Source organism: Pogona vitticeps, chromosome 3 (assembly GCF_051106095.1).
Source record: "Pogona vitticeps strain Pit_001003342236 chromosome 3, PviZW2.1, whole genome shotgun sequence".
Taxonomy (NCBI): Eukaryota; Metazoa; Chordata; class Lepidosauria; order Squamata; family Agamidae; genus Pogona; species Pogona vitticeps.
The window spans coordinates 103468874-103496173 of NC_135785.1; the positions used below are offsets into that span (position 1 = coordinate 103468874).

A 27300-nucleotide genomic window follows, 5' to 3' on the forward strand; every position below is an offset into this window, starting at 1 on the left:
TAAACATCAACAGAATTTCAACAAGAAAGAAGAAGGCCTAAAACTAAACAAGGCCTGGCTTCCAATACTGCATAATACAGCCTGCAAAAGGTCAACGAACCTCTACCCAGCCACAAGGGCCAGGGCTCATTGCACCAAAAATACCAGCTAACAACACCCATCAATCACAGTGACAGATAATCTCCCCCCCTTATCACAACAAAAACACGCTGATCACCCTACAGTATCTCCTGAAAAGGACAAAAGCTGTTCCCACATCTATAAATACTCAACTATCCAACAAACAGCAACATAGCTACTCCAGTCCTCTGAAGATGCCAGCCACAGAGACTGGCGAAACGTTAGGAAGAACAACCTTCAGAACACGGTCAAAGAGCCCAAAAAACCCACAACAACCATCAGATCCCAGCTATGAAAGCCTTTGAGAATACATCCTGGGGAAACTTGCTTCGTACTGCAGGAAAAAAATTGTAAACTGAGGTATTATTTTCAATGAATTTCCATTTGTAAAACGAAAATTACGTTCACTGAGGAGTTTGTAAACTGAGGTACTATGGTACCATGCCATAGTGCTTAAAGCATATCTGGTTGACTTACAATTTAATTATGCAGGCTACACATTGCCCCCCCCCCCACCAAGCAAACTGGGTACTCAGTTTACCGACCTCAGAAGGATGGAAGGCTGAGTCAGCCTTGAGCCTGCTATCTGAATCTACTGGGATCGAACCAGGTTGTGAGCAGAGTTTTCACTGCAGTACAGCAGTTTAACCACTGTGCCACTAGGCTCCTCTTTACCTTTAGCAACTGGTACATCTTTTCTACAGAGATGCCTTAGAAGGGACATTGGAAGGTGGGAGATTTGGATCCAGTGTGGTGGAAAGACAAATCTTGTTGGTGGTCTGCCCATTTGTTGTCCCACCAGTCCAATTATGGCTCACCCATCCTGGGGCAGGGAGCACAGCAGATGGCAAACTGCTACATCCTCTTTCAAGCAACACCAGCCGGGCATCTGTGTAGCCTTTGGCTCTTCTTCCAACTACACCTTCCCTATGGGAATGTTTCATAAGGGCTGTTGGAGCACAGATGGTTTGTCAGCCTCTCTGCACAAAACAACAGCTCTTATTTTGCTGCTGTGGAAAACTACTTTGGGATGTTTTGGGGAAGAGGAAAAGAAAGAAAGAACAGCCAGACCACATCCTCCTCCCTCGGGAGGAGAACACAGTTATTCCAAACATCCCTCCACCGTCTCTGAAGTCCCGAGTTAGTAATCAAACAAAGTGCTGAGGGCATTCCTGGTCCCAGCTGGGAGGGGTTTCCTAGTCTATAAATGCCAACACAGTTGGGAACAGGGACCAGAGTCCCTTGAGCAAAAGGACCATCCATCTACTGACGGAAGGCAGAAGATCATCCATAGAACAGTAGACATGTTTAAGGTGGACCTAGCAGAGCAAGCAACAAAACTTGCAGGGAATGCTGCACAGGATAAAGGTAAAGGCTATTTGGTCTCCTGTCTTTTCTGATTTCTTTTTAACAGCCTCTGTTTATACTTTTCAGTCCTAGGGTGCAGTATAAATCCTGTGACGGGGGTTGGTGCATATACTGACTTCTCAGTCAACTTCTCTAGCTGCTCCTTAACAGCAGCCCCAAGGCACAAACTGTTGTTAGCAGGGGACAAAATTTTAGCTTTCTGTTACAGCAAAAAGTTCTGCCTTAAGAAGGACATTGCTCCATATTGGAAGACCTGGCTTGCATGCAGCAGATCTGAGGGCTAATTCTTACTAACTCTTTAACTAGATCAGGTAAGTGTGTAGAGGGTGAAAGGAAGCTGCCTCCAATGGGACCCTAGAGAGGTACTGCAGAAGAACAGAGCAGATCAACTTTTTTACCCAATAGATTTGTAAATCTTTGTGGGATCTGATTCAGGTTTTTTTAAACTATATATGCCCACCCTTCTCCTTTCTAAATAAGATGAATACTATAGGTAAAACAATTTGTGCCTGTTCTTTTTATATAGGAAAGTATGGGGTGAAAGAATGCCTAATGCTTAGACAACCCCATATTACACAGCTAGGGAAAGAAATAATTTCATTGTGCATTCCCTACACTTATTTCACAATTAAAAATAGAACAAGTTTTTGGGGGTAGACTTAATAGAAGACTTTGAAGATGATTAAACCAAGAAATACTTTGAACTTATTGTTTACAGAAAATAAAGATCATCTGATTTCCTCCTGTCAAAAGAAGTGACACACAGAATGATTACCGTATACTTTTGATGAACATTTTGAAAGGATGTACTCCAGAAAAACAAACAAACAAAACTGTTTTATACTTCTCAAAGTTTTCCTGCTATTTATATTGGACTTGCAATCAAGAAACAAAACATTGTTTTAGAGAGCCACTATTTAAACTATTAAATTCTATTTTTGTTATTGTTGTTATTATTATTTGTAGAATAGGCTTGCCAATTGACCAGAAAATTGACTGGCCTGCAAATATCAGCAGATGACACATTTCAGAGGATGGGCCTAATATTACCTATTGTTGAGAAATTAAGCTATTGTCGAATGAGCAGGTAACCATGGTCAGTAGAAAGCTAGAACTCTTACAGATAACAAGGCTTTCGCTGAAGGTGGCTGTCACCTACTTTATTTTACTAAAATATGGATGTCCTTTTTTTTAACATGGACTTCTAAGCCTTTAACACCATAGTTCTGTGAAGGGGAAGTCCATCTCAATTACCTTGGCTAGGAGGCTCCGCCTTATCATAGAGGGTACAAGTTGTTTTACTGTTAGAACTAGGCTGCAGATAGCAAAATAAGCCACCTCAGGCAACCGTGTCTTCCACATACGTAGTTGATTAAACAGACAGAAATGAAACTGTTGTCTGGAGCTGTAAATGAACTACTAATTACAGAACAAAATCAATTTTGGCATGCAAAGCTGCTCCAACTTATGGGCCAAGAATGGAGAGCTTTAGGCTATTCTTCATGCTCTTACCAACAAAGTCTTCTTCAAATGGCTGTCTTCGGGCGATATCCTTCCTCTGCAACTGTACAGAAGTTCCTTTTCAACAACAAAGGCTTCACAAAACCTTAGATCTTGACAGGGTTGGCAGAGATTTCAGGGGGACGTGTAATGTTGGGGGCTCTGCTGCTATTCCTTATGAAGATCTACACTTAACTGGGGATCTGGTGAGCAATGCTGTAAGGCAGAAGTTAGTGATACTGTATGAGCATTGAGACATAAGGTGACATATTTTGAGGGGTTCCTTGGACAAATTACTCCAGTTGACCTCTTGGATCTTGGCCAGTAAGGAAAAGCTAGTCACACCCAGTGGCTCAACTCTATTCCTTCACCTCAGATTTTCATGGAAGCTACGCCTGGTGTGACATCAAGTAAGGGCAGAGAATGCTGCCTCCGTAATTCAGTCTATCTTACTGTACTAGATTCAAGTTTGATTTTAGAATTGTTTGTAGAGAATGTAACTCTATTGCAAGAGTTAGGCTGCTGTGTTTTTTTAATTTTGCTTTCTTTTCCTCTCTCCTTCCTTTCCTGTTCTCATATTATTTTTAATATGCAAGCTATCTTGTGTCCTATTGAGGAGAAAGATGAGATAAATATTTTAAACAAAGCAACAACAACAAGCAGATGCTTCAGAGCTGTCTCAGGGCTATGATGTAGACTGTCTTAATACCTTTCTCTGTGAACAGTGTAACCAAAACAAAGTAGCAAACTTCCAAAGTTTTGTGAAGTGTGAATCAATAATGCAGATGTGCTCCATCTACAGTATTGTTAAAAGGATGTAGAATTCAAATGTTTAAGTCAAGATTGGCCAGATTGCTTACTTGTTGGATTTTAATTACAGGACCACTATACACCACACTGATAGCTTAGTTTCAGGTCTCCCATTCGCCAGACAGTTGTCTTCTGTTTTGAAAACTGAAGACACCATAAACATTTCTGTTGAGTGATTCTCTCTCTCTCTCTCTCCCCCTCCCCCCATTTCTTTTAACAATTGCAGTGAATGCAGCAAGTGAAGCCGTGCAGCAGGTGGTGGGTGATGTGACTGAAGCCGGTCAGAAAGGTAAAGAGGCATCCTATCAAACTAGCAATTCTCAAAATGAACAGCCTCAAGATTATAATATTTGCAAGAGATCCAGAGCATGTCTTTCCCACTCTGGGTTGTTTCCCTTCTAGAACTAGCAAAGCTCCTTCTGCTATTCCCAGTAATAAACCTGTGCTCCAGTTAACTATTATAAATGGACAGAACACGCAGAAGGCCACCTTGACTCTGTTTCTGGACCGCCAACTCTCACCCCATGTCTCCAATAAAGAGCAATGCTTTTGAAACCAAATGTGTGCAGAAAAACTTTCCCGTACACATTTTGAGCACTGTTTATCAATTTGAGAGAAAATAAATTCACTTTGAAAAGAATTTCGAAATAACTTTTTTAAAAAGAAATTCCTGTAGGTGAGGTTTAGGATTCCTGTGAGAGCCATACTTTGGAGGTGCCTGATGGCGCGTGTTCTGTCTTTCCCCGTACAGTTGTCTCTGCGAGAGCCAGCAGCCAGACCCCATTCCCAAACTTCCGTTAAATGCCTAGAGGAAGAGTTCTCACAACGTAACTCCTCTCGCACAATGTTTTTCAGATTAGGAACAGTGCGTGCCAGGTAAACAACAGAGGAGTGATGCAATAGACAGAAAAACAAATACAGTACAGCACCCTTTTGGCATCCTGCAAGGCTATGGTATACTCAAAAATATCACTACACAACATTCGAAAAGAGCCTGAAGAACGAGGCAGGGGGCAAAAATCCAAAAGCCCCTTTCATAGGCAAATAAAATATTCTGAAGAGCAGAGGGCAGATTATGGCACAACAGTAACTTTCACCTTCTTTATGGACAAGAGCAGAACTCCGCCCTTCCTTGTACCTGCTGCAAGGCTTTCAGAGTAGTTAGTATATTATGAACATCCTCTCTAGGGAGGGATAAATGCATCTCAAGTGTACCTGGTGAAAGTTCTGAATCCCTGAGAGATGCCATTAGTGCTCAACCATTTTTTTTTCATTATAAGTTTCTTGGAAGCAGTGAGATTTTTCTTTTTCCTTTTGCAGACTTATATCCAAAAATCTCCCCATCCATTATTTGGAGGGGGGGGTGGCTGCCTACTTGCCATCAACCCGAGAACTATTTTTCAGGGGTGTGTATGTAAGGGGGCAGGGGCTCCATAACTGGTAGGCAGGTCATTTGGAATGTGCAGTTTGAGAGTATAGATACATTTTTTGCATGTGATTATTTAATGCAGTGGTTCTTAACCTTGGTTACTCAGGTGTTTTTGAACTGCAACTCCCAGAAACCCCAGCCAGCACAGCTGGTGGTGTGAAGGCTTCTGGGAGTTGCAGTCCAAAAACACCTGAGTAACCCAAGGTTAAGAACCACTGATTTAATGGACTACATAAATAAAAGAAGTGTGGTGTAGGGGATAGTGACAGACTAGGGCACAGGAGACCTATGTTAAAACGTCTGCTCAGCCAGAAATTCACTGAAGGGTGGCAAACTCACTCCTTAAAAATCTCAGGATACCTTGAACATCCTACTGGGTGGTTGTGAATTGTAAGTGACTAGATGGCACATAAAAACCTACTACTGTATATTCTATTCAATATTGCTAGAAAAACTAGTCTCACAACATACATACAGCTGAATTAAAGAAAAATCTAAACAGTAATTCATTAATAAATGCAAATTATAGAAAGGTTTTGAATGGAAAGAACCAGGAAAAAAGCTCCCAGTATCATACTGCCCTTATATATATAGTATATCCAAATATGGACAAACATCTGGTGTGCAATTTACAGTTCTGGTCACTGCAGATGGAATTAAAAGAGGATTAAATAAATTCAGGGAAGCTAAGACTGTCGGTCAGAGTGGCTATATATTATTTCACTGTCTCCCATATTTCAGTTGCTATGGAATGCAAGATGGAAGGTGCAGTTTTGTTCATGTCCTGCCGGTGGGCTCTACTTAGGCAACTGATTCACCGTGTGAGCAGAATGCTGGACTAGGAAAGGCCCTGATCTGATTCAGCATACTGTAGCTCCTATTACATTCTTAAGCCAGCCCAAAGGTCGAAGAATAAAGGTTTCTGTGAGTTTCTAAGGTTCCTCTCAAACCAAAATAAAACTTGGTATAATCAAGAATATAGAAAAAATATGGCCGATGGGGCTTGAGCCTTGCCACCCCCACCACAATGCTCTAAAAAACACTAGACAGAGAACATTGTGAGTCAGCAAAATGGTGTCTACACTGCCAAAGCAATTTCTTCTGGTACTACTTGTAGTCACAAAAAATCCTTGGCGGAAAAAGAACAAAACCATGCTATAACCACTCCTAATGGCAGCCCCTAAATGTGAGAAACTCCTGGACAATTTCTCCTACCCTGGGAGACATTTTTCTTTCAAATAGTATGGAAACTTGAGAGGTCATATGTGTGCAGCTATACCATGAACTTTAGCTCCCTTCTGAAGGATGAACCACAACTAAGACCCATTCCTGGCACGCCTAAGATAATTAGATTCATTCAGACTGGCAGCTCTAATTAAAAAAATATACAGGTAGCAACATAATAAATAAATAATGGGAAAGACTGTTGGCACTGTTTGCAATGCCACTGCCAGTTAGAGCAGACGAGAGTATACTGTATGAATATCCAGAGCTCCCATAAGGTGGGTACCGGTGTTCCTTAGGCTTTATTCAGCAAAGAATGGTCTTTCTACATACACTACTATTCATATTTTGAAGAATCCCAGAAAGCAAACTATATGTGAACAAGCAATTGTCTTATTTACTAGATGATCTGTCTTTTTGTTTTAAAGTGGTTGATGATGCCTGCAAAACTGTACAAGATGCTGGTGAAAAAGCGTCCCAAGGTGTAACAAGCCAGGTAACCTCCTGGGGTAAAAGCTTTGGCCAGAGCGAAGAAAAGAAGAATGTTTCAACCTAAATTACTTTGCCATGATCTTCTACTTCAGGAAATTCTTCAGCTGATGTATAGTATATATTTGTATTGTCATTAAACCCAGTGTGTAATATGCTATTTGGTGATTGATTGATTAATTAATAAAGAAACAAAGAAACAAACTAACAGGCAGACAGCCATCCTCAATTCCATTTGTTATATTACCTGAAACTAAAGATTAGTTTATTAACTGATTGCATCAAGGAACATGCAGAGGGTGGCTTCACAGAGGTCCTCACTAGTAACTCTATTTGTGCCATATGAATCCCATGTGCCCATGTAAATAGATGCATACATGTTTCATCATAAGATAAAGGTAAGGGGTAATTCATTCTATTCAGTCTAAAAGCAAATAACATACTTCCCTACCCTGTCAACCACAACATTTTGTTTCTTCACCACCACCACTCCTTTATGAAACCCTCAGAAGAAATTTCATTTTCTAACTATTGAACCACTTAAAAGCTTTGAGAAAAGACTGTGTAGCTGTTCAGGTTAACTGAATTACATGTGTAGAAGTACTGGATCATCAACAGAAGTAAAAGAATGTGCAACAATTTGTGTTAAGAAACCAAACATTTAATGAAAGGGATAGTGTTTGGAAAAATGAAGGAAGCATCCAAAAATGGTTGACCCACACCTGGTAAAAACACAGCAATTTGAACCTATGCACTGAACAGGTGTTGTGGATCAAATATTGTAGAGATATTCATATCCCTCCTGTTAAAAATGGACTAGCTTCACACAACATGCAACTAGTAGAATCTTCTGTAAACATATGGCTTTTTAAAAAGGCAGATGCATGAATGAGTCACTAAAAGATTGCTGAATATCAACTGTTCCACTCCCTGCTCTGGTTCCTCTTTAGGGTCATTGACTGATCACAATCCCATTCTCTAGCAAAGCTGACTTAGACAACACAGTATCCTTCTGTCTTTAATATCTCACAAGTGTTTGTTGCATTTTGAGTTATCACCCCTGCAGGAGCTAGCTCTTTGTATATAATTTCATGTGGAGCCAGCCACATGTGCATCTGCAATCATTTGGGAGATGTGACATACTTCATTTGTCGACCTATACTTGAAAAAGACTTGCGTGAAGATTTCTGCAAGCTCAATATTACTGGGATAAGTGGATGAAAAGTTTCAGCTCTCTTTAATAAACTATGAAAACACAAAACAAGATATGTTTGGAAAGGTCAACTTTTAATAATTGTTTTCATTGCAATGTTATGTCATGAGTTACAAAGTAGCTAGAAAAAAGCATGGGTTTCTGGGAGGGCTTTTTTAAAAGAAAAAAACATTCATATTCATTACATAAATACAGCTGGCACTTTATAGGGCCGCTCTGGATGAAACAGCTTCTTGAAAAACCTTATACAACTTTATGATCAATCCTGCTTCAAGGCCCTCTTTATTAAATTCTTTATGTCCAGAATATGCAAACCTCCAAAGAAAGGGAACAAAAAGTCAAACTATTAAGAACCTATATGAGATCTGTAGCAGTTGTTTGCCTCTTTGGTGACAGTGATTTTTGCTTGAATTGTTCTGAGAGGCAATAGCTTAATGCTAAACTCATCTCAGAAAATAAAACACAAATGAGACGAGTAAGAGGCTCTGCAAGTTCTTAGGACTGCCTAAAGTTATGCTCCAGTACACATCATTCTTTAAAAAAACCACACACAAGCAAAATGGATATTAAGTGATGAGATTAAACACAAGTCACTTAAATTGGATCTTTGTATAACAATGATACTGTTTCAGTTTATAAAAATATCAATTCCTGAAATTCATCTGTCTATGTGGACACTGCAGTGCTTCAGTCAAGCTGAAGTTGAGTACATGATTTAAAGGCAGCCTTGTAACAGGAGCACAGAGTATAAAAAGAAACATACACATTGTCTAAAGTGAACCAGGCCTGTGGTTCCCTAAGTGTAAAAATGAGAATCTAAAGTTATTCCCTGCAGTTGACCCTTTAAGTCTTTGTCAATGTCACCACACTGATCATCCAAGGCCTTTACTCAGAAGTGCCAAAGCTGAAGAGCTATGCTTTTCGGACATCAAAGTGCATTAATAGTTTAGCTATTTGCTCCAACAGTACACAGTATATGCGACCTGAAGCATTGCTAGGTTGCTTATTGTGGTTAAAACCACAGGTTCATAGAATAAAAAGATAACTTTTTAATCTCAAGGTGAAAAACTCAGACCTCCATACAAGTACAGATGAACTGGTTATTCTTTAGCTACCTCCTGGCATGAAGTCCTAAATCCATAATTTTTCTCTGTTATTATAAAAAACAACTAGCATGAACTGAAGTTGATTGAGAATTATATCCACTATAGTTAGGTGAGAAAAGAAGAGAGGGATTTTTGTGGTTATATGTAAACTTATAAGCTTTCTGAAGAGAGTACACGACAGGTTGAAACAGGCTATCCATTTATGTGAAGGTCAGACCAGCTTCATTGTACACCTTGAAGACCTTCTCAATTGCATTGACGTAGGCGGCTGTTCTCAGGTCTAGACCTAGATTATACTTCATGGCAGTACGCATGATTTGCTAAAAAACATAAACATATTATAATGTGAGTGATAATATTTACAAAGTTGTTATGCGTCATTTGTTATGCTACTATGAAATATATATACAAAAATAAAACAAGTTTAGCTTGGAAACAATTGACACTTCCAAATTGACTCCAGCCTCTTATTCATCTTCTAAATGGCTTAAAGTAATCAACAAATTGGTAAAAGAATATTTCTACACATTATAATACAGCTCATGGATCTATCAATAATTGAAATTTATCAGTACTGGAATGAAATATATTAACATTTGAAAATCTGAACGTTAATTATTCAAACTGTTCAAGAGGCTGAAAAATCTACAACATCCAACTTATGTCAGAGCAAACTACCACGTTAAATGCCATTCCAGACAGCCCATCCAGTCATGTGACAGTAGGACAACTCTCAATTTCTTTAGCTTGATTAAGCTGAAAATTTCGACATTCCAGCAATATGCCCATTTATACTAAGTCACCACAGGGCTCATCCCCAAGGCAGATATGCAACCCCCCCCCAAAAAAAAACCCCTATGCCCTGCAGCTCCACTCCCCAACTATGTAATCAGAGAAAGCACTCTTACTCTTTCTCTTCTGGTGAACTGTAATTAAGGCTTATTCACATAGTCTGCTATACGTACTGTGGTAATGCAAGAATGCCAAAATAAGTACCCAGTTTCCCCGAAAATAAGACAGGGTCTTATATTAATTTTTGCTCCAAAAATGTATTTTGAGGGGATTTTTTTTCATGTATAACAATCTACATTTATTCAAATACAGTCATGTCATCTTATTCTGGTTGCTGCACAATGGTGGAGGGCGGGGTTTCACTTAACTGGGGCTTATTTTGGGGGGTAGGACTTATATTAAGAGCATCCTGAAAAATCATACTAGGGCTTATTTTCAGGTTAGGTCTTATTTTAGGAGAAATGGAGTAGGGAAGTGCCACATGCCTACTCCCGTTTACCCCTAGGATATGGTTCATGTCATTTTACTACTTCATGTTTATGTAGTACATACCCTTGCAGAGCGTTCCATGGTGTAGGCCAAGCCAGAATGCACAATGTCTTTTTCAGACGCACCCTGTGTTGAGAAAGGGGTCAATGTGCAGTCAATCATGTGTTCAATTCTTTATTTTAGCGTAACTATTAATGGGACTGAATTTGTGTGTTTTGTTTTAATATTCTCCTTACTGTTGATGAGAATGAGCTACTGAAATAAATATGAAAATTAGATCCACATGGACTAGAATGTATTCAACAGCTATACACATTTGCTAGTTCTAGAAGTACTGTAGCTGCTCCTAGTTTTTGCACATGATGCAAATAATTTAGTTCAGTACTAATAAAGAATAGTGTTTCAGTAAATAGATACAGTTTAGGTTACAATTATAAGCTACAATCTCTTAAAGGTAGAACTATAATGTAATAGTAACTATGTAACTATAATGTAATGAAAATAAAAACTACAGTGGTGCCTTGAATAGCGATGTTAATGCGTTCCGCAAAAAACATCACTATTGGATTTCCTCGCTATTCGAAATGAGGTTTCCCATTGAAATACATTGAAAGCCAGCTAATCCGTTCCAATTGGAACGAATTGCTGTCATTAATGGAAAATCTCCATAGGAAACCTCGCTATTCAAAACGCTGTTCCCCAATTGAAATGCATTGAAACCTATTCAATGCATCTCAATGGGAGGAAAAAATCAACAACAAATTAAAAAAGAGTCTGAACAAGGTCAAATTGGGTTAACAAAGGGTGTATTTAGTGCACTTTACGATTTCAAACAGGAAACTTTAACTTTAAACCCTTTAAAAATAGCGAACACAACCGCAATGCATTGAAACCTATTCAATGCATCTCAATGGGGGGGAAATCAACAACAAATTAAAAAGAGTCAGAACAAGGTCAAATGGGGTTAACAAAGGGTTTATTCAGTGCACTTTATGATCTCAAACATTTCAAACAAGAAACTTTAACTGTAAACCCTTTAAAAATAGCGAACACGTACCTATTCAATGCTTCTCAATGGGGGGAAAAGATCGCTATTCGAAAATCGCCCATAGGAAAAATCGCTATTCAAAGCGAAAAAATGCCCTGAAAACCACATCACTATTTGTTTTTTCGTTAATAGAGGCACTCGCTATTCGAGGCACCACTGTATACAGAATTCTCATCTGTCATTATGTCCTTAGTTCCTATGAACACAGAGGATTGCTTTTTAGCCTTACAGTGAAACAACTGATCCCTACACACTGATTTCTTCTGCATACTGGAATTTTTTATATGAGACACTGATTTAGCCTAAATTTTTCAGCAAGTACTTACAGATATCCTGTCCTGGAATTCTGCTGTAGGCACAACGGGAATACTTCCACCATGCTTTCCAAACTTTCTTTCCAAGCTTTCCTGTACCGACACTAAAAGGGAGAAAGGACAGTTCAACCAGCTTCTTATATTAAGAAGTCATAATGGATCTAAACCTAAGAGCATATCCTTTGAAATCATGACTAATTTATGTTTTATAGGCTAGAATGCTACTGGTGATCAGGTAAAGTTTACTAACTGACAAGGTGCAAGGGTACATTAGATCACAATTAGAGATGAGGGTATTCATATATGAATTTCCCTCACACAGGAGGTGTTAACGAGGGTCCAGCCCTATGCAGCTGGACAGTCCACCACCGATCTGATGCGTACAGTGCAATTCTACGAATGGCTCCACAGCACATCATCTGCTCACCACTCTTTGACCTTACAGCGAGGCTTGTCCTCCAGCCTCCTGCCAGGAGTGGAGAGCGGATCGAATGCTGCGGAGCCATTCGTAGAATAGCGCCGTCCGCATCTGCAGCAGGTCGGTGAGTGGACTGTCTGGCCCCATGGGGCTGGACCCTCATTAATGCCACCTATGCAGGGATATTCGTATTTGTATACAAATTCCCCCATCTCTAATCACAATGCCCAGCCACCAAGTGATTATGTAAATGAGATATGCCCCAGCAAACAGGAACAGGACGGTGGCCACAGATTTCAAAAGATCTGCTCTGTCTCTAAATCCATCTCCTGAAGACAAGATTTCTGACAATTACAGTCCAGGGCTATAAATATTATTTTACAAATTCCACTCTATTCAGCTGAATTTAGGGCCAAATCAATTTGCTAGCCCCAACTAGATTAGATGGAGCAACTAGGACTTGGTAAGTCAATACATGCATATGTCATTGACAAAACATAGTTGAAGGAACAAACAGATTTATCTATTATTTCCAAGGAAACAAGCACAGAACTGCAATCTGAGCCTGCTCGGAATGTAGATTTCAGTGATTTCAGAGTAACTAAATATCCTGAATTTGCATATTAAAGACTTCTATACTGTGGTTGAAATCCTTTGTAAGTGCCATTGATTGAAATGGCCTACTTTAACCTACTTTAGCATAACAAGTTGTAACAAGGATACAGTAAGTCCATTTGAATTTAAGTGACATAGGAAGCTGGCTCACCAAATCCCCACTGGTTTAGTGGGCCTACTCAACTACAACTTACTACATTAAACAATAGGATTTCAGCCACTATTTCTCTAAATACTGAATGATACCATAAAGACCTGGGAATTCTGTCTCTCAGTTTTTATACCAACTGATGCTAGAGCGCTTCCTGCTTTATCTTAGCTTGTCTAGTTTAGACATCTACTTAAGCTGACTATACTTCTTTGCTTTATCTGTATAAAATATGTAAAACATATTTAAACTTACTTAGCAAGTGGTAGTTAGAGTCCCTTTCATATTTAAAGGTCAAGCGGCCATAGCTAACGTGGTTCAGGTTCTTCAGCCACTCAAAATAAGACACAGTTACACCACCAGCATTTAAATAAAGATCCTGCAGAGGACAAGATGAAGTTTTATTAGTACTGAAAAGTACACAATGGAAACTCAATTTCCCACTCTGCTATTACTCTAGGGTCATTGCAATTCCCTTGTTTGGTGAGTATTAGTCTCCTCAGTCCATTTTCCTATCAGTTATTATAACCAGTGCATGACCCATGAGCTAGGGAGTAGATATATTAACAGACAGTCTTCTTTCATATAAAGAATTTTCATGTATGTGCTTCTGAATTGTAGCAATTGATGAAAATACATTTGATGCTATTGGACTTCAGACAAATGTGCTTTGAGCTAGTTATCTCCCAATTTAGAAATATCTATAATTCATTGGAGCATGAAAATATTATAAAAACCTGTGAGCAACCCCCCATCTTTAGTGCTAGAATCTTCTAGACAGAAGTAAAACCAAAAGGAGCAATGTGGCTACAGCAGAAGTAGCATCAGTTGGGAAGTATGGATGTGGCAAGGCAACCAAGCCATCAACACTGAAATGTCTCACAATTTGAGGAAAGACTAAAAAGCTACTATATCCATCTGGCTAGCAGTAATCATTGCCCAACTCCTGCCCTAGCCAAGACAAGCAAAAAGGAGGAAAGAAAAAAGGCAGAAGCCCCTCTTCTTGGAAGAGTGAGGTAGACACCTTAATGGGACTTAAAGCAACATAGCTTTCATTGTAACAAAATGGGGTGTTGCATGAATGTACCATCATCTATAGTCCATTCTCTTGTCAACCAAGCTATTTACAGTCATCCTTCCACAACACATATGCTACTACTGTTTTAGGATATAATAGTTGTGCAAAGGTATCATCCCATGATGACTAAGTATATATTCTCAAGGGGAAGTTTATTTATTTTTATTTATTTATTATTCGATTTCTACCCCTCTAGACAGAGTCTACTTGGGGCGGCTTACAAACAGTTATAAAACATCAATAAAAATAGTCATCAAAGCAATCACATAATTAAATCAACAAATTTAAAAGTTCAAGATGGCGGAAAAGGAAAACTAAAAAGAAAAAAAATCAAGTGTTGGCTGGAGGGAAGGCCTGCCTAAAGAGTCAAGTCTTTAGCTGACTCTTAAAAACACCCAGCGAGGGTGCCAGGGTGATTTCTGACGGCAAGGTGTTCCATAGCTGAGGGGTGGGAGAAGGCGTTCCGCCATGTATCGAGGTCCTAAACCATTTAGGGTTTTATAAGTCATCATTAACACTTTGAAGTAGATGCAGAAACGAATGGGAAGCCAATGCAAGGCGGCCAGGGTGGGAGTGATATGCTAGTATTTTCACATCCCAGTGAGAAGTCCGGCTGCCGCATTTTGCACCATTTGAAGCCCGACTGAAATGGGTCCAGGGCACTGGTTTCATCCAAAAGACCCTGCAGCTGATCGGCCACCACCCTCTCCACCACTTTCCTAAGGAAGGAAACATTGGCGATGGGCCTGTAGTTGCCAATGTCGTCCATCGCCAAATTTGGTTTCTTCCTAATGGGCCTAATGAGTGTCTCCTTGAGGGCAGGAGGAACCTTGCTCTCAAGGAGAGAACCATTAATTATCGTAGTGGCCCATTCAGTTGTTATAGGCCTGGTTGCTTATGCTGAAGTTATGCTGATCAGGGAGTTAAGCCTGATCTATGTACAGTACAAAATTATTTTTATCAGGAAAACTCTTTAATCAGTTTCCTCTACTCAAAATTTATTTAAGGTAGGGCCATGAGTAATTCTTTATTTCCATCACTTTTTAAAAATCAATTTGCATGTAGAGCATAAAAGCCAGTTACGTCCCTAAGAATAAACATTCCTTTTTACCCCTGCTCTGGAGAAAATAGATGCATGGGATATAACCTGCTTCCATCAAAAATAGTGGAAAATCTGCCATCTCGTTATGACTCCAACTTTATAGTACCGTAATTTTTGCTCTATAAGATGCACTCCCCCCCCCAAAAAAAAGTGTGAGGGAAAGTCTATGCGTCTTATGGAGCGAAGCTGGCAATTTTGCCCCCACTGGCCCCGTGGGGGAGCCTTGCAAGGGTCCGAGTGAGCCTTCCAGGACCCTTGCGAAGCTCCCCCCACCCCACGGGGCCAGCAGGAGCAAAATCGCGACCTTCTAGGACCTTTTCTGAGCCTTTCAAGCCTCAGAAAAGGTCCTGGAAGCTGGTGATTTCACCCCCGCTGGCCCCGTGGGGGGTGGGGGGAGCCTCGCAAGCATCCTGGAAGGCTCCCACCACTCCCCACGGGGCCAGCAGGGGCAAAATTAAGACCTTCCAGGACCTTTTCTGAGCCTTTCAAGCCTCAGAAAAGGTCCTGGAAGCTGGCGATTTCGCCCCTGCTGGCCCCATGCAGGGTGGGGAACCTCCCAAGGGTCCTGGAACAGACCCTAGGACCCCTTGGAGGCTCACCCTGCCCCCCCTGCAGGTCCAGAGGGGGCGAAATCGCCACCTTCTGTAACTCTTTTGAGGCTTGGGAAGCTTCAGAAGAGTCCCTGAATGTGTCAATTTCGCCCCCTCTGGCCCCCGGGGAGGCAGGGTGAGCCTCCAAAGGGTCCTAGGATGTGTTCCATAAGACGGACCTCTCCAAAATGCTCACCAAATTTTTAGGAGAAGAAAACAGATTATTATTTTCCTGTTTTCTTCTCCTAAAAATTTGGTGCGTCTTGAGAGCAAAAAATACGGTATTTTAGTGTTGATTTGCATTGTTTCAGAAGAAGTTTTGACCTATAAATCAAGTGCCAATTTTTAAACATTTATTTTTATAGAAGATAGTGATGTATGAATACAAGAAACACATGCTTTTACAATCCTATAGTGAGCAAAAGAGAGCCTTACTGGAATAACCATGATGTTACGCTCCAAGAAGATTTTATCAGCCTCGGGAGTAGTGGGTCCATTAGCACCTTCAGCAATTATCTGGAAAGGAAGTCAAAATATCACAAATCCACACAGAAAAGCTTACATTAACTTGACATTATCAGAAGGCTCATTATCCAGCATTTAACATGGAAGGTCTTCTTACTTTTGCTTTGACCTTGGGGGCATTAGCTTTTGTTAACTGCTTTTCACTGGCAGCTGGGATGAGGATATCACAATCTGCTTCAAGGATGTGGCAGTCCAGGCGCTGTGCCTTTGGGTAGGTGAGAATTGATCCATGTTGCTGTTTGGAGACACAGGAAGATGCCACAGTCAGTTTATTATAACAGACCAGAAGTTTTAAAGTAACTTAAACACATGAACCTACACTAGTATTTGCTATTATATGAACATTAGTGTCCTATAGATACTGAACATGAACAATCTCGATTGGGCTATTTTTACTCAAAATCATCTTTGGGCTTTTTCACAGGGATATTTTTACGTAATTCCTAAATGCTAATTTCCTCCCTTCTGCCCCTTAGTTTTCTACCCCATAATGGTCAAAATTCCATGCCTACTGAGTACAGTATATGCTATCCTCCATGCTGTTTCGGGGCTCTCCCGTTCAGTTTTCTTCTCCCAAAGATATTTTAAATTTCTGAAATGGACAGGTTATCCACCTGTAATTGTAGTTCTTCAAGTGGACATCTGTGATTCACACCCTGGGTGATTTGCACCTCATTGGAAAATTGAGGCGCAAATCACCCAGGAGCCTCATTGGAAGATTCTAGAACTGTGGTAGCCATAAACACATTAGAATATGCCCCTCCCCAACTGTATAAATACCTTGGCAACAAGTGTCCCTTTTCAGTTGTGTCAACTGTCGCTTAATAGTAAGCAAACAATGGCATGACAGAGGGGAGGATGGGCGGGATGTGCGAATCAGAGGTCCACTCAAAGAACTACAATTACAGGTGGGTAACCTGTCATTCTTCGTGGCCTCTGTGAATCACACCCTGGGTGATTAATAAGCTGTCTTACCCAGAGGCAGGGTGTCATGCCAAGGTAGAGGCTAGAACAGCACATCCAAAGGCCGCATCAGACTTCTGCCAGAGGTCGAGTTTATAATGATGGATAAACATGGACGGCTGTGCCCAAGTGGCAGAGGCACAGACGTCTGGAAGAGGTACACTGTGGAGAAAGGCTGTAGAGGCTGCCACTGCCCTGGTGGAGTGAGGGCAAACCACTCCAGGGGCTGGTTGTCGAGCAAGTTGATAAGCCAAATGAATGGTAGAGGCGACCCATCTGGACCCATCTGATGCACTTTCGTAGGTAGCTGGTGGCTTATGAAGAGATGAGATGACTGTCTAAAAGGCTGGGTAAGTTGGAGATGAAAAGCAAGAGCTCTTCTGACATCCAACGTATGGAGTATTTTTTCTTGGTTTGAAGAAGGTGACAGTAAAAATGAAGGAGGGATAATCAGCTGGGAATGATGAAATTGAGAGACAATTTTGGGGAAGAAGGAAATGTCCATGAATAACTTCACCTTATCGGAAAAAAATTGTAGATAAGAGTAGTCATAGCGTAAAGCTGCCAATTCACTAGCTCGTCAAGCTGAGGTGATGGCTACAAGAAAAGCTATTTTAAAGGTGAGGAGTCTTAAGTCAGTTGTAGCTAATGGCTCAAAAGGAGCTTCGGTAAGCTGTTTCAAAACAAGACTTAGTGACCATTGTGGAGTAAATATGAGAAAGACCTTTCAAAAAATGTTTTGTTGTTGGATATTTGAAAACGTTTGTTGCTGGAGAATTTGGAGGTTGGTATGATATTATTGCCGAAAGGTACACTCTCAAGGATGAGATGGAGAGGACCTTGGAACTGAAATGTAGGAAGAAGCGGAGAACAGTGGAAAGTGATGGATTAATGGAGGAGGAGGATTTGGTAAAGGATTGAAATTTCTTCCATTTGTACAGGTAGGCTTTCCTTGTGGATGGTTTTTTGGCATGATGAAGAACGTTCATTAATGAGGGAGAAACCTCCACGCTGCCAGGTGCAGAACAGGTAAGTCCGGGTGTAGGACTTGGAAGTTGTTCTGTGTGAGAAGGTGTGGCAGGCAGGGGAGATGGTTGATGTCTGAAGAGAGACTGTGGAGAATTGGGAAGCAAGTCTGTTGGCCACCAAGGAGTTATAATGATAGCATTGGTTTTGTCTTGTTGGATACGGATGACAACTCTGTGGAGGAGAGGGAAAGGCGGAAAAAGGTAGGTAATAGTCTTGGTCCAACAGCTGACAAATGCATCTCCTGGGAATGTTTTCCTATTCCTGCTCGCGAGCAATACAGTTGGCATTTCTGATTTGCTCGGGAGGCAAAGAGATAAGAGTCAGTGTGCCCCATTTCAGGCAAAGTTGGTTTTTCCAGAGGGACTGGGTGGTGATCTCAGTCAGAGGAGCGTCAAACATGGTGTTTGGTCATTCCGCCTAGTGGCAGGCTGTTGCCGGGTTTTGGCTCTTTGGTTTTGGAAGCATGGATTGTAAGAGGTTTGTCATGAAGGGTCTTGTTGGAACCTCTAGGACAAGTTATAGAGTTGTTTCCATTGATTTTGTTGAGGAAGTTGCTAGTAGGAAGGGTAAACTCCCCAATGTCTGGCTACTGAACGTTTCTTTTGTATGTTCTCTAGTATATCATCAGTTTCAGCATGAAAAATACCTGCTTCATCAAAGGGGAGGTCTTCGATATGTGCCTGAGCATATTCGGCTAAGCCAGCTATTCTGAGCCAGGAAAAATGGCGCAGGGCTACTGAAGTGGCCATGGACTTGGCTGTAGTGCCTATGGTGTGGCGGGCAGAAAGCATCTGTTGTTTAGCAACGGACAGACCTTCTTGTTGGAAGGTTTGAGCTAGCATCTTTTTATCCTCTGGTAGGGATTCAATAAAGGTGGACATGTTGTCCCAGAGGAAGCATTGGTAAGCTCCCATGGCTCCTTGATAATTAGCGACTCGCATGGTGAAGGCTGCGGAAGAGCAAAGGGCCCCCCTTACCTGTCCTCCCCCCCACTCTCCTCCCCATAGCCCCCTGCTGCAGCACGAAGTAGTAGTGGTAGCGCTTCTGTACTCACAGCTTGAGCGCGCTCTTCAGCAGCACCTTCTCAGGATTCAGCCACATGGTCCCGTTGTGCCTGGAAGCTGCCTTTCCCCCCTTAGGGCGCCATGCCTGCATCGGCCACTCTCCTCCTTGCAGCACCTTCAGAAGGTTCCCACATACACAACCCGCCAGCCAAAGCCTGCCAAGGAAGGAGGCAGCAAACCCAAGCTGGCCTCCCGTGGCTCGCTGGGGGCTGTAGTTCCGAGGGCCGCACCGTCCGCCACCCGGAGCCTGGGTGGCGCACTACAAATCCCAGCAAGCTCTGTGCCACCAGCCCTTCGCTCTTCTGCTCCGTGCTCAAGGCTGGCCTGGCCAAGGCAAGCTAGGAAGGGTGAGGAAAATCTGGGCTTTCTTGGGATTTCAAAACAATTTAAGGAAGAAGAGGTTGAGAAGTGGAGGATCTCAGCGTCTCATTACCCCCAGGATTTTAATTTTTACCCCATTTGGGGTAATTTACCCCTGTTCCCTGACCACTGCCCTACAGGGAGGTTGGGTCATTTGAACTGGTTGTAAGGATTGTTCCCAAAGTCAGATTTTTAGCCTTGAGAGGCAAGATTGAAGAACTCCGCACTTAAAATTTTTGCAATGGGTACAGGAGGACGTTTGATGTTATTCTCCCAAACAGAAAAGGCACTTAGCGTGTCCATCAGAAAGTGGTATCTTATTATCACAGACAATGCAGTGCTTAAATGTGCCCAAAGGCGCCATGAATAGGAGAAATTAATTGAGGAGAAAAACCAATGACTGAAGGGGGGTTGCTCCGGCTGGAGGCCGAGCAAGGGGAAAGGAAAAGCCTCTGATGAGTTTGATCTAATAGTTTAAAAGAAAAAAGATTGATAACAGGAAGGATTCAAGAATAAGCTCTTTCTCTTTTACTCACAGAAGCAGAATTATGAGGCTCTCAATGCAGCGGTTGAAAGAAATTGAAAGGGGATGCTTGGTGCCAAGGTCTTTATATGGGTGGAGAGGTGCACATTCTAATGTTGTTTATTGCTACCACAGAAGCTCTAGAATCTTTCGATGAGGCTCTGTGCAGGCGTGAATCACGCAGGGTGTGGTTCACAGAGGCCACAAAGAAGAACTAGCTCTCCCCCAAGGCTAATGAAAACTTCCTTTGATATAGATCAGGGGTGTCCAACCTTTCACCTTCCCTGGGCCACATTAGAAGATGAAAATTTGGTTTGGGCTGCACATACATTTGGTTTGGGCCGCATGGGGGGGCAGCTCTAGCCGTCCTCTGCAGCCCTGCTCCAATCGCGCTTACCGGCAGCTGCGATCTCAGACAGCAGAGGCTGCCAGCTTCAACTCCGGCGGCTTTATGGGGCCGGGAGGGGGTCCACCTATTGACGGGGATGGTGCAATGCAGTCACGCAGCCCCCCTGTCCCCTCCCCTCCCCTCCCCTCCCATTCCTTCCTTCCCTCTCCCCCCCTCTACTGTTGTGACATGCCCCGGCCACATTCTGGCCGCAAGTACCGGCAGTGTAACTTGAAACTTTGGAATTTCTTTAAAAATTAAAAATTGCACTGGGTCGCATTACGAGCTGACCTGGGCCGCATGCGGCCCTTGGGCTGCGGGTTGGACAAGCCTGATATAGATGGTCCTGTTTTATGTACATACGGATCCATACTCAGACTCTACAGGACTCTAAATATTAGAAGGATTTAAAAAATCTACAGTGCTATGAATTCCAGATTCTCAGTGCTGATGATTCCTCCTTGTTTTTTTTCAAAGGAACACTGGGAAAAATCAGACATTATGGTTTAACATAATATTTTAACAGGAAATAACTTTTACTATAATGTCATCTAATATTACCATGTTTGCTCCTGAGTATTTGTTCTTATTTCTAAAGCTTCATCTTGCTATAGGATAGTTTCAACTGCAAAGAGTGGTGAAAATATAAGCAAATCGTTCATTTCAAGCTCCAAATTATCTCTGTGTGAAGTATTCATAGAACCATTTTAACATATGTACAAGTTAGGAAACCAAATTGATGCTGTAGAATGGCACTGCTCAACTTAATCCTTTTAGTACAGACTCTGGTGTCAGTTTCATTGATCACAAACAGTTGCCAGTATCTAATACAATACCTTCTCGATATAAAGGATTTTGTTTGACTTTGCAACAAAGCACATTTAAAACAAGATGAATGATTTTTCATACCAATTTATAATCTTCCAGTTCTTTTGGGTCAAGCCCATCAGGATTCCAGATTGCACCATCCTTTTCTCCAATTGCAACACATTTTGCACCATAGCGATGAAGGTACCTCATAGAATGCAAACCTACATTGCCAAATCCCTGTTAAAAGTGGAACACTTATTTTAGCACAGCTCAAGATTATTCTGCAAATAAACTAGATATATGACAACCTTTGTTGCTCACAAGGCAAAGTGCATACAATATGTATTACAGTGGTGCCTCGCTTAACGGGCGCCCCGTTTAATGACAAAATTGCATACCGACGAACTTTTTGTGATTGCTTTGCGATGATCGGTACCCTGTTTCGCTTACCGATTACCGCAAAGCGATGATTTTCCCCCAGCTGATCGGCGGTTCCAAAATGGCCGGCGGGTAAAAAAATGGCTGCCTGCTGTGCTTAGGGACGGATTCCTCGCTTACCGGGCAGCGAAAATGTCCGCCGTATGGAGGATCTTCGCTTAAAGGTCAGTTTTAAGCCCATAGGAATGAATTGAAGGGGTTTCAATGCATTCCTATGGGCTTTTTAAAATTGCATAGCGACGAAATAGCTTTGCAGCTATTTTTGCTGCACTGATTAACGTCGCTATGCAAGGCACCACTGTATAGGTTTCCCTAAGCTGGTGCCCTCCTTATACACTGAACTACAATTCTCACTATGAGGAGACAGCAGAACCCTTAGAAACATTGTTAATCAAGGTAGATTTGCTGCCCCAAGCTTGGCAGCCTCTAGATGAGATGTGCTGCACTTCAACTTTCCATATAGCTGTGCATAAAAGGAATTATAGTTGTACATATCTGGAAGGCATAAGGTTGGGAAATGCTAACATGGTATCATTTGCCACATTAGTGGCATAACAATCTCATGTGATAAAACGTTCATTTGTTGGAGAGAATATTGCAAGGTTTCTTATACATGGTTTTCACATAAGTTATTTAAAAAGGCATTTCATTTTCTTTATATTCCAAATCTTTGGGTGTTCAACTCATATAGGTGGAGAAAAGGAGGCTAGATGTCATAACATTTTGGTCCCCAGTCTTAAATGTTTGCAGCAAAATATCTGCTTACAGTAAAATGCCATACTAGAATCTTTTACATCTTATTTTGAGGAATTAAAGCTTTTTCAACAAATCAAAACAGTTAGTTCAGAAGGACACAAAATCTAACTTGAGAGCAAAAGAAACCTATTTGTCTCAATTATTCTTCTGCCCTAAAAAACAGCAACAAAAACAGTTGCTATTTTTAAATTTGGTTGGACACAGGCCCACTCCCTTTCAGTTCTGCCACCACTGCCATTGTAGCCAATAGCAGAATGATCATCCTTCTGTTTTCACTCATGTCAGCATTCTTCCCACATTTCCTACCACATAACTTTTGGGCAGGCCCTCATTAATTTTAGTAGCAGTAACCATCAATAATAACAGCTTCTAATTTTGACACCACAGTTTCAAATAAACCACAGCAGCAACCATTCAAATTCTAGGATCGGTTTTTTAGTTTAAGTAACTGTGAAATATTCAACATTCCTTAGATCAAACAATGAAGTGTAATTCGCACAATGGAGAAAAGAGGTTCACTAGTTACCCTGCACATGGACATTCTCATAGTAAATAGCCTATTTGTACACAAAGGCCAAAACCATGTTTTTCCAATGTTCAATTTTGGTACTCCTCAAAACTAGTGTATAAATTCAGTATAAACATGGTCTATTATTTATAAAGTAGTTAAACTTTTTAAAGTACTGTTCAAATATTACAGAACCAGACCATCTGATATAAAGCAAAAAGAAGTACAGGGAGGAAAATGTATAGCTGTCTGTATCAAGGTATTATTCAAAGAACATACAATCAGGTGGGTATGATGGTTCAGCTGTCACAATCAACATATCATTGTGTTTGTTAAGTGTTACTATCTAAGCAGAGCCACTATAAGCAACTGTAATCCTCCAGATATTTTTGCTTAAAAGTCCTAGCAGTCTTGGCTGTGACAGCCTGTGTAGAGGAAATTCTCAAATTAAGGGTCCAAAAACATCAGGAATATCCCATTACACAATTGTGGAAGTGCTCCTGTACTAATATTTAGCAAGCTTAATTGTTCTTGCAGTATCTATGAGAGCCATAATACAACAAGCTATACTATAAGTATGATTACTGCATTTCTACAGATCATTACAGAGAACAATATTCCTCTAGGCATTAGCCATCTAATGTAATATCTCATATAATCCTGTTAGCATATTAGGAAGCCCCCAAGCATGCCTGATCAGTACTTTATGTACTTTATGGTTGAAAAGTAAGGACAAGCCACAACCATACTCTACAGAGTTAAAGCTACCTTTCCATTGTAATTATTATTTTAAACATAGTACCTGGATAGCAAATGTCTTGTCTCCAAATCCTGGAGTCATTCCCAAAAGGCTCATATATGATGCTTCATTAATGAAGTTCTCAATTCCATGGAAGACACCACGTCCTGTAGCAGAGACACGGCCATGTATACCACCTTGGCTGATAGGCTTTCCGGTGACACAGGCATGGGCATTAATATCCTGCAACACAACCAGAACAGAGTTTGGTTTATCTAGAGAAGCACCTGTCAAAAATGTGAATTTTAACTGAGTGACTTTTCCTGATGGGGTGGATCCAAGATCCGTCTTCCTAGAACTAAAGGGCTCAACTGAAAAAAAAATGCTGTTGTCCCATGTTCAGGGATCCCCTTTTCCACCCATGCTACACAGAGGTTTTGCTTCCCTAAAACCTCTGTGTAGCATTTTCAGGAGGCAGGCTAGGCTCCACAGAGGAAAATAATGCAGGGAAGTTCACTTGTGTCTTCCTAGATCTGGAGCCAACTATGTGAGTATTAGTTTCACAGGTCTTAAGACATCTATATTCTGTCTGCCCAAACTAGCTCAATTTATCACAGTACATTGCAACTATTAATTTACAGTACAGAACACCACATGGACCTACTTGTTAAAACTGCAAGCTATAAAGTAAGATAAAGACACAGTATTACTGTGCAGAGATACTGCATTAACTTAACATCTCTTTAATGTATTTTAGATCAGTTTAAAAATTAAACTATATATCACTGTGCATTCTCACTCAAGGAGGATAATCATTTTACAATATGATCTTCCCAATGAAGAATGACATCCAAGAGTGGTTTCTCAGAGTATGTACATTGATGTGTTGCATGGTTCATAAGTGCAGTTGGTTCCTAATATTTATATCATATTCATATGCTGCTTTTCTGCTAAAAAAGAATGTTCAAGGTAGCTTACAAATTTCTCAAATAAAAATAGATGAAACCATATTCAGGTAAAAAATAATAAAATCATGAAAACCAACCCCATGGTAAAACTATTAAAATCAAATTACGTCAGCTGTTTCCCCTGCAAACATTAAATCCTAATATATTCATAAAAGCAGATATGTTTCCATTATAATCTCATGTCAGAAGTATTTGTGTACAAGGACCTAATAAGCATACTTAGCATATAAGAAATAGTAACAGCCTCTGGCTCAGATGGCTTCAAAAAGTGATCACAAACTTTGAATTACAGGTATCCGATATTCTGTAGAGAATAAAGTCCTTACTTTCATGTCCTATCCATAGGAAATCAGAATAATTTAACTGCTGGAAACAAAACACTGGACTATAGTGGTACTGATGTAATTCAGCAAAGCAATTTTTATGCTACCTGAGCAGCTTGGTTGCCATTTCTGTTATTTCAGCTGCATCACTTACTTCTGCAATCCTAAAGTGATCCAGTATCATATGAGATTTGAAAGCCATGAGGATTGTAATGAGTTGCTCCCTCACACTGCACCACTTCTTCTCAAAGGAAAATGGGAGCTGCACTAGATATACCTTATGTAGCTCAAAAGCAAAACGAACCAAATGGTTCACTTAACAATTCAATGCATTTTAAATAATGGTCACTATCTTATGACCAAGACATGGAGCAGAAGGGCAAGAATATAAGGATCCCTTTCTCACAGATTGCCCATCACACACCCATCCTCACACTGCCTGAGAGTCACGCAACTGCTCATACACAACAGAAAGCTTGTAAAAAGCATGGGAATGAATACACAATTCTCTCTACTTTGTGTTCAGGCAACAGAATACTGGCCAGTGCATCAGCTTAGATCTGTTAATTGCTCTAAGTTTTAAATAAGCTTAGAGAAGAAATTAAAAGCCTCTTATTAACTCTGCTTAATATATTATCCACTTTGGATAAACTATAAGCTTTGCAATAATACATGAAAAGATCTGTAGACTCTACAAGCAGTTCAGATAAACTGTTTAATCAGTTTTAAAATTATCTGGCAACAAGAATATGAAACTAATATAATTATGTGGGAAAAAAATCAGTATAGCTTTCTACGTATCTGTGGCAATATACCAGCCCATAAACAACAGAGTAGGTACATGTCTTCTACCCTTACTTAATTTCATCTCTTTCAGTTTCTCCTTACCTCTCTGAAACAACAGAACTGTCTTTCACTGCTTGCCACCCAGAGTAAATTTTTAAAAAGTTCAAGCTAATTTTACATCTTGCACACATCTGCATCCTTTATTCAAAGGGCATACCATACATCCCCAGAAAGATGGAACTGCGGCTCAGATCATCAGCCTTGTCTAAAGCTCCCCACTCGACTTTACAACACATTTACTTTGCCTTTGTGACCACAGCACACATGAGAGATTTGAACTTCTTGGAAGAACATCTGACTCAAATCACTGAACTATTTGCTTCGGCTGATGATTTATACACTACCTGCATTACATAGGCCAAGTATTTGTGTTTTTTCATCACATTTCATTCTTGAACAACAAGTATTATCTCACTATGACAGGGCCCAATCCAAAAGTGTTTGGTCTTCAACTATGCTTGGCCTGCAGGGGCTCTGGACTGTCAAGCACATCACCCCATAATGATAATGACATTCATGCAACACTACAAAATTCAAATTTGTTATCTTAAACACAGAAAGGCTCTATTATACAAATACTTCAAAAACACAGATAATTCACATGCAAAAGAATGCAGACTATATTTACAAATCAATCAGGCTGCCTTGGAACCAGAAAGCTCACAGTAACTCTAAAGGATGTACTGCATTGAAATAATGACTATTGACCTGATGGATGTTTTAGAACTTGATTATCTGTTAAGAATTCTATAGAAATCTGAACCAAGAACAAAGACAGTCATCAGACGCTCATGTAAAAATACCTTTGGAAAAGCTACCTTAGAGCAGTGGTTCTTAACCTTTGTTACTCAGATGTTTTTGAACTGTAACTCCCAGAAACCCCAGCCAGCACAGTTGGTGGTGAAGGCTTCTGGGAGTTGCAGTCCAAAACTCCTGAGTAACCCAAGGTTAAGAACCAGTGGCCTTAGAGCAGTGGCGTCGAACTGTGGCCCTCCAGAGGTTCTTGGCCTTCAACTCCCAGAAATCCTGGCCAGCAGAGGTGGTGGTGAAGGCTTCTGGGAGTTGAAGTCCAAGAACATCTGGAGGGCCACAGTTCGACACCACTGCCTTAGAGTGATGCAATGAGTTGCAAAATAAAGAGGAAGATAAAGGGCAGAGAAGAAGTGATTTGCCTACTAGAATACTAAGGAGTTTGCTACACTAGAAC

At 40.8% G+C, this 27300-nt stretch overlaps 1 protein-coding gene and 1 long non-coding RNA gene across 3 annotated transcripts in view; one reads left to right on the forward strand and one right to left on the reverse strand.

The window, feature by feature from the left end:
* The first annotated feature begins 936 nt into the window (after nt 1-936).
* On the forward strand, nt 937-7144 carry LOC144588337 (uncharacterized). The gene is made up of 3 exons (XR_013543850.1): nt 937-1488; nt 4025-4087; nt 6880-7144. It is a non-coding gene; the product is annotated as an uncharacterized LOC144588337 (long non-coding RNA).
* A 1064-nt stretch (nt 7145-8208) lies between these two features.
* The window catches only part of GLUD1 (glutamate dehydrogenase 1), a 38701-nt gene continuing 19609 nt past the window's right edge, over nt 8209-27300 (reverse strand). For both annotated transcript variants that reach the window (XM_020805948.3, XM_072995082.2), the window contains exons 6-13: nt 24020-24199; nt 21615-21752; nt 16476-16613; nt 16289-16369; nt 13339-13462; nt 11915-12006; nt 10604-10666; nt 8209-9579 (exon numbers count right to left, since the gene is read on the reverse strand). In XM_020805948.3, coding sequence (XP_020661607.2) covers nt 9460-9579; nt 10604-10666; nt 11915-12006; nt 13339-13462; nt 16289-16369; nt 16476-16613; nt 21615-21752; nt 24020-24199 — 936 coding nt within the window. In that variant the 3' untranslated portion in view covers nt 8209-9459. The remainder of the gene's footprint in view (nt 9580-10603; nt 10667-11914; nt 12007-13338; nt 13463-16288; nt 16370-16475; nt 16614-21614; nt 21753-24019; nt 24200-27300) is intronic.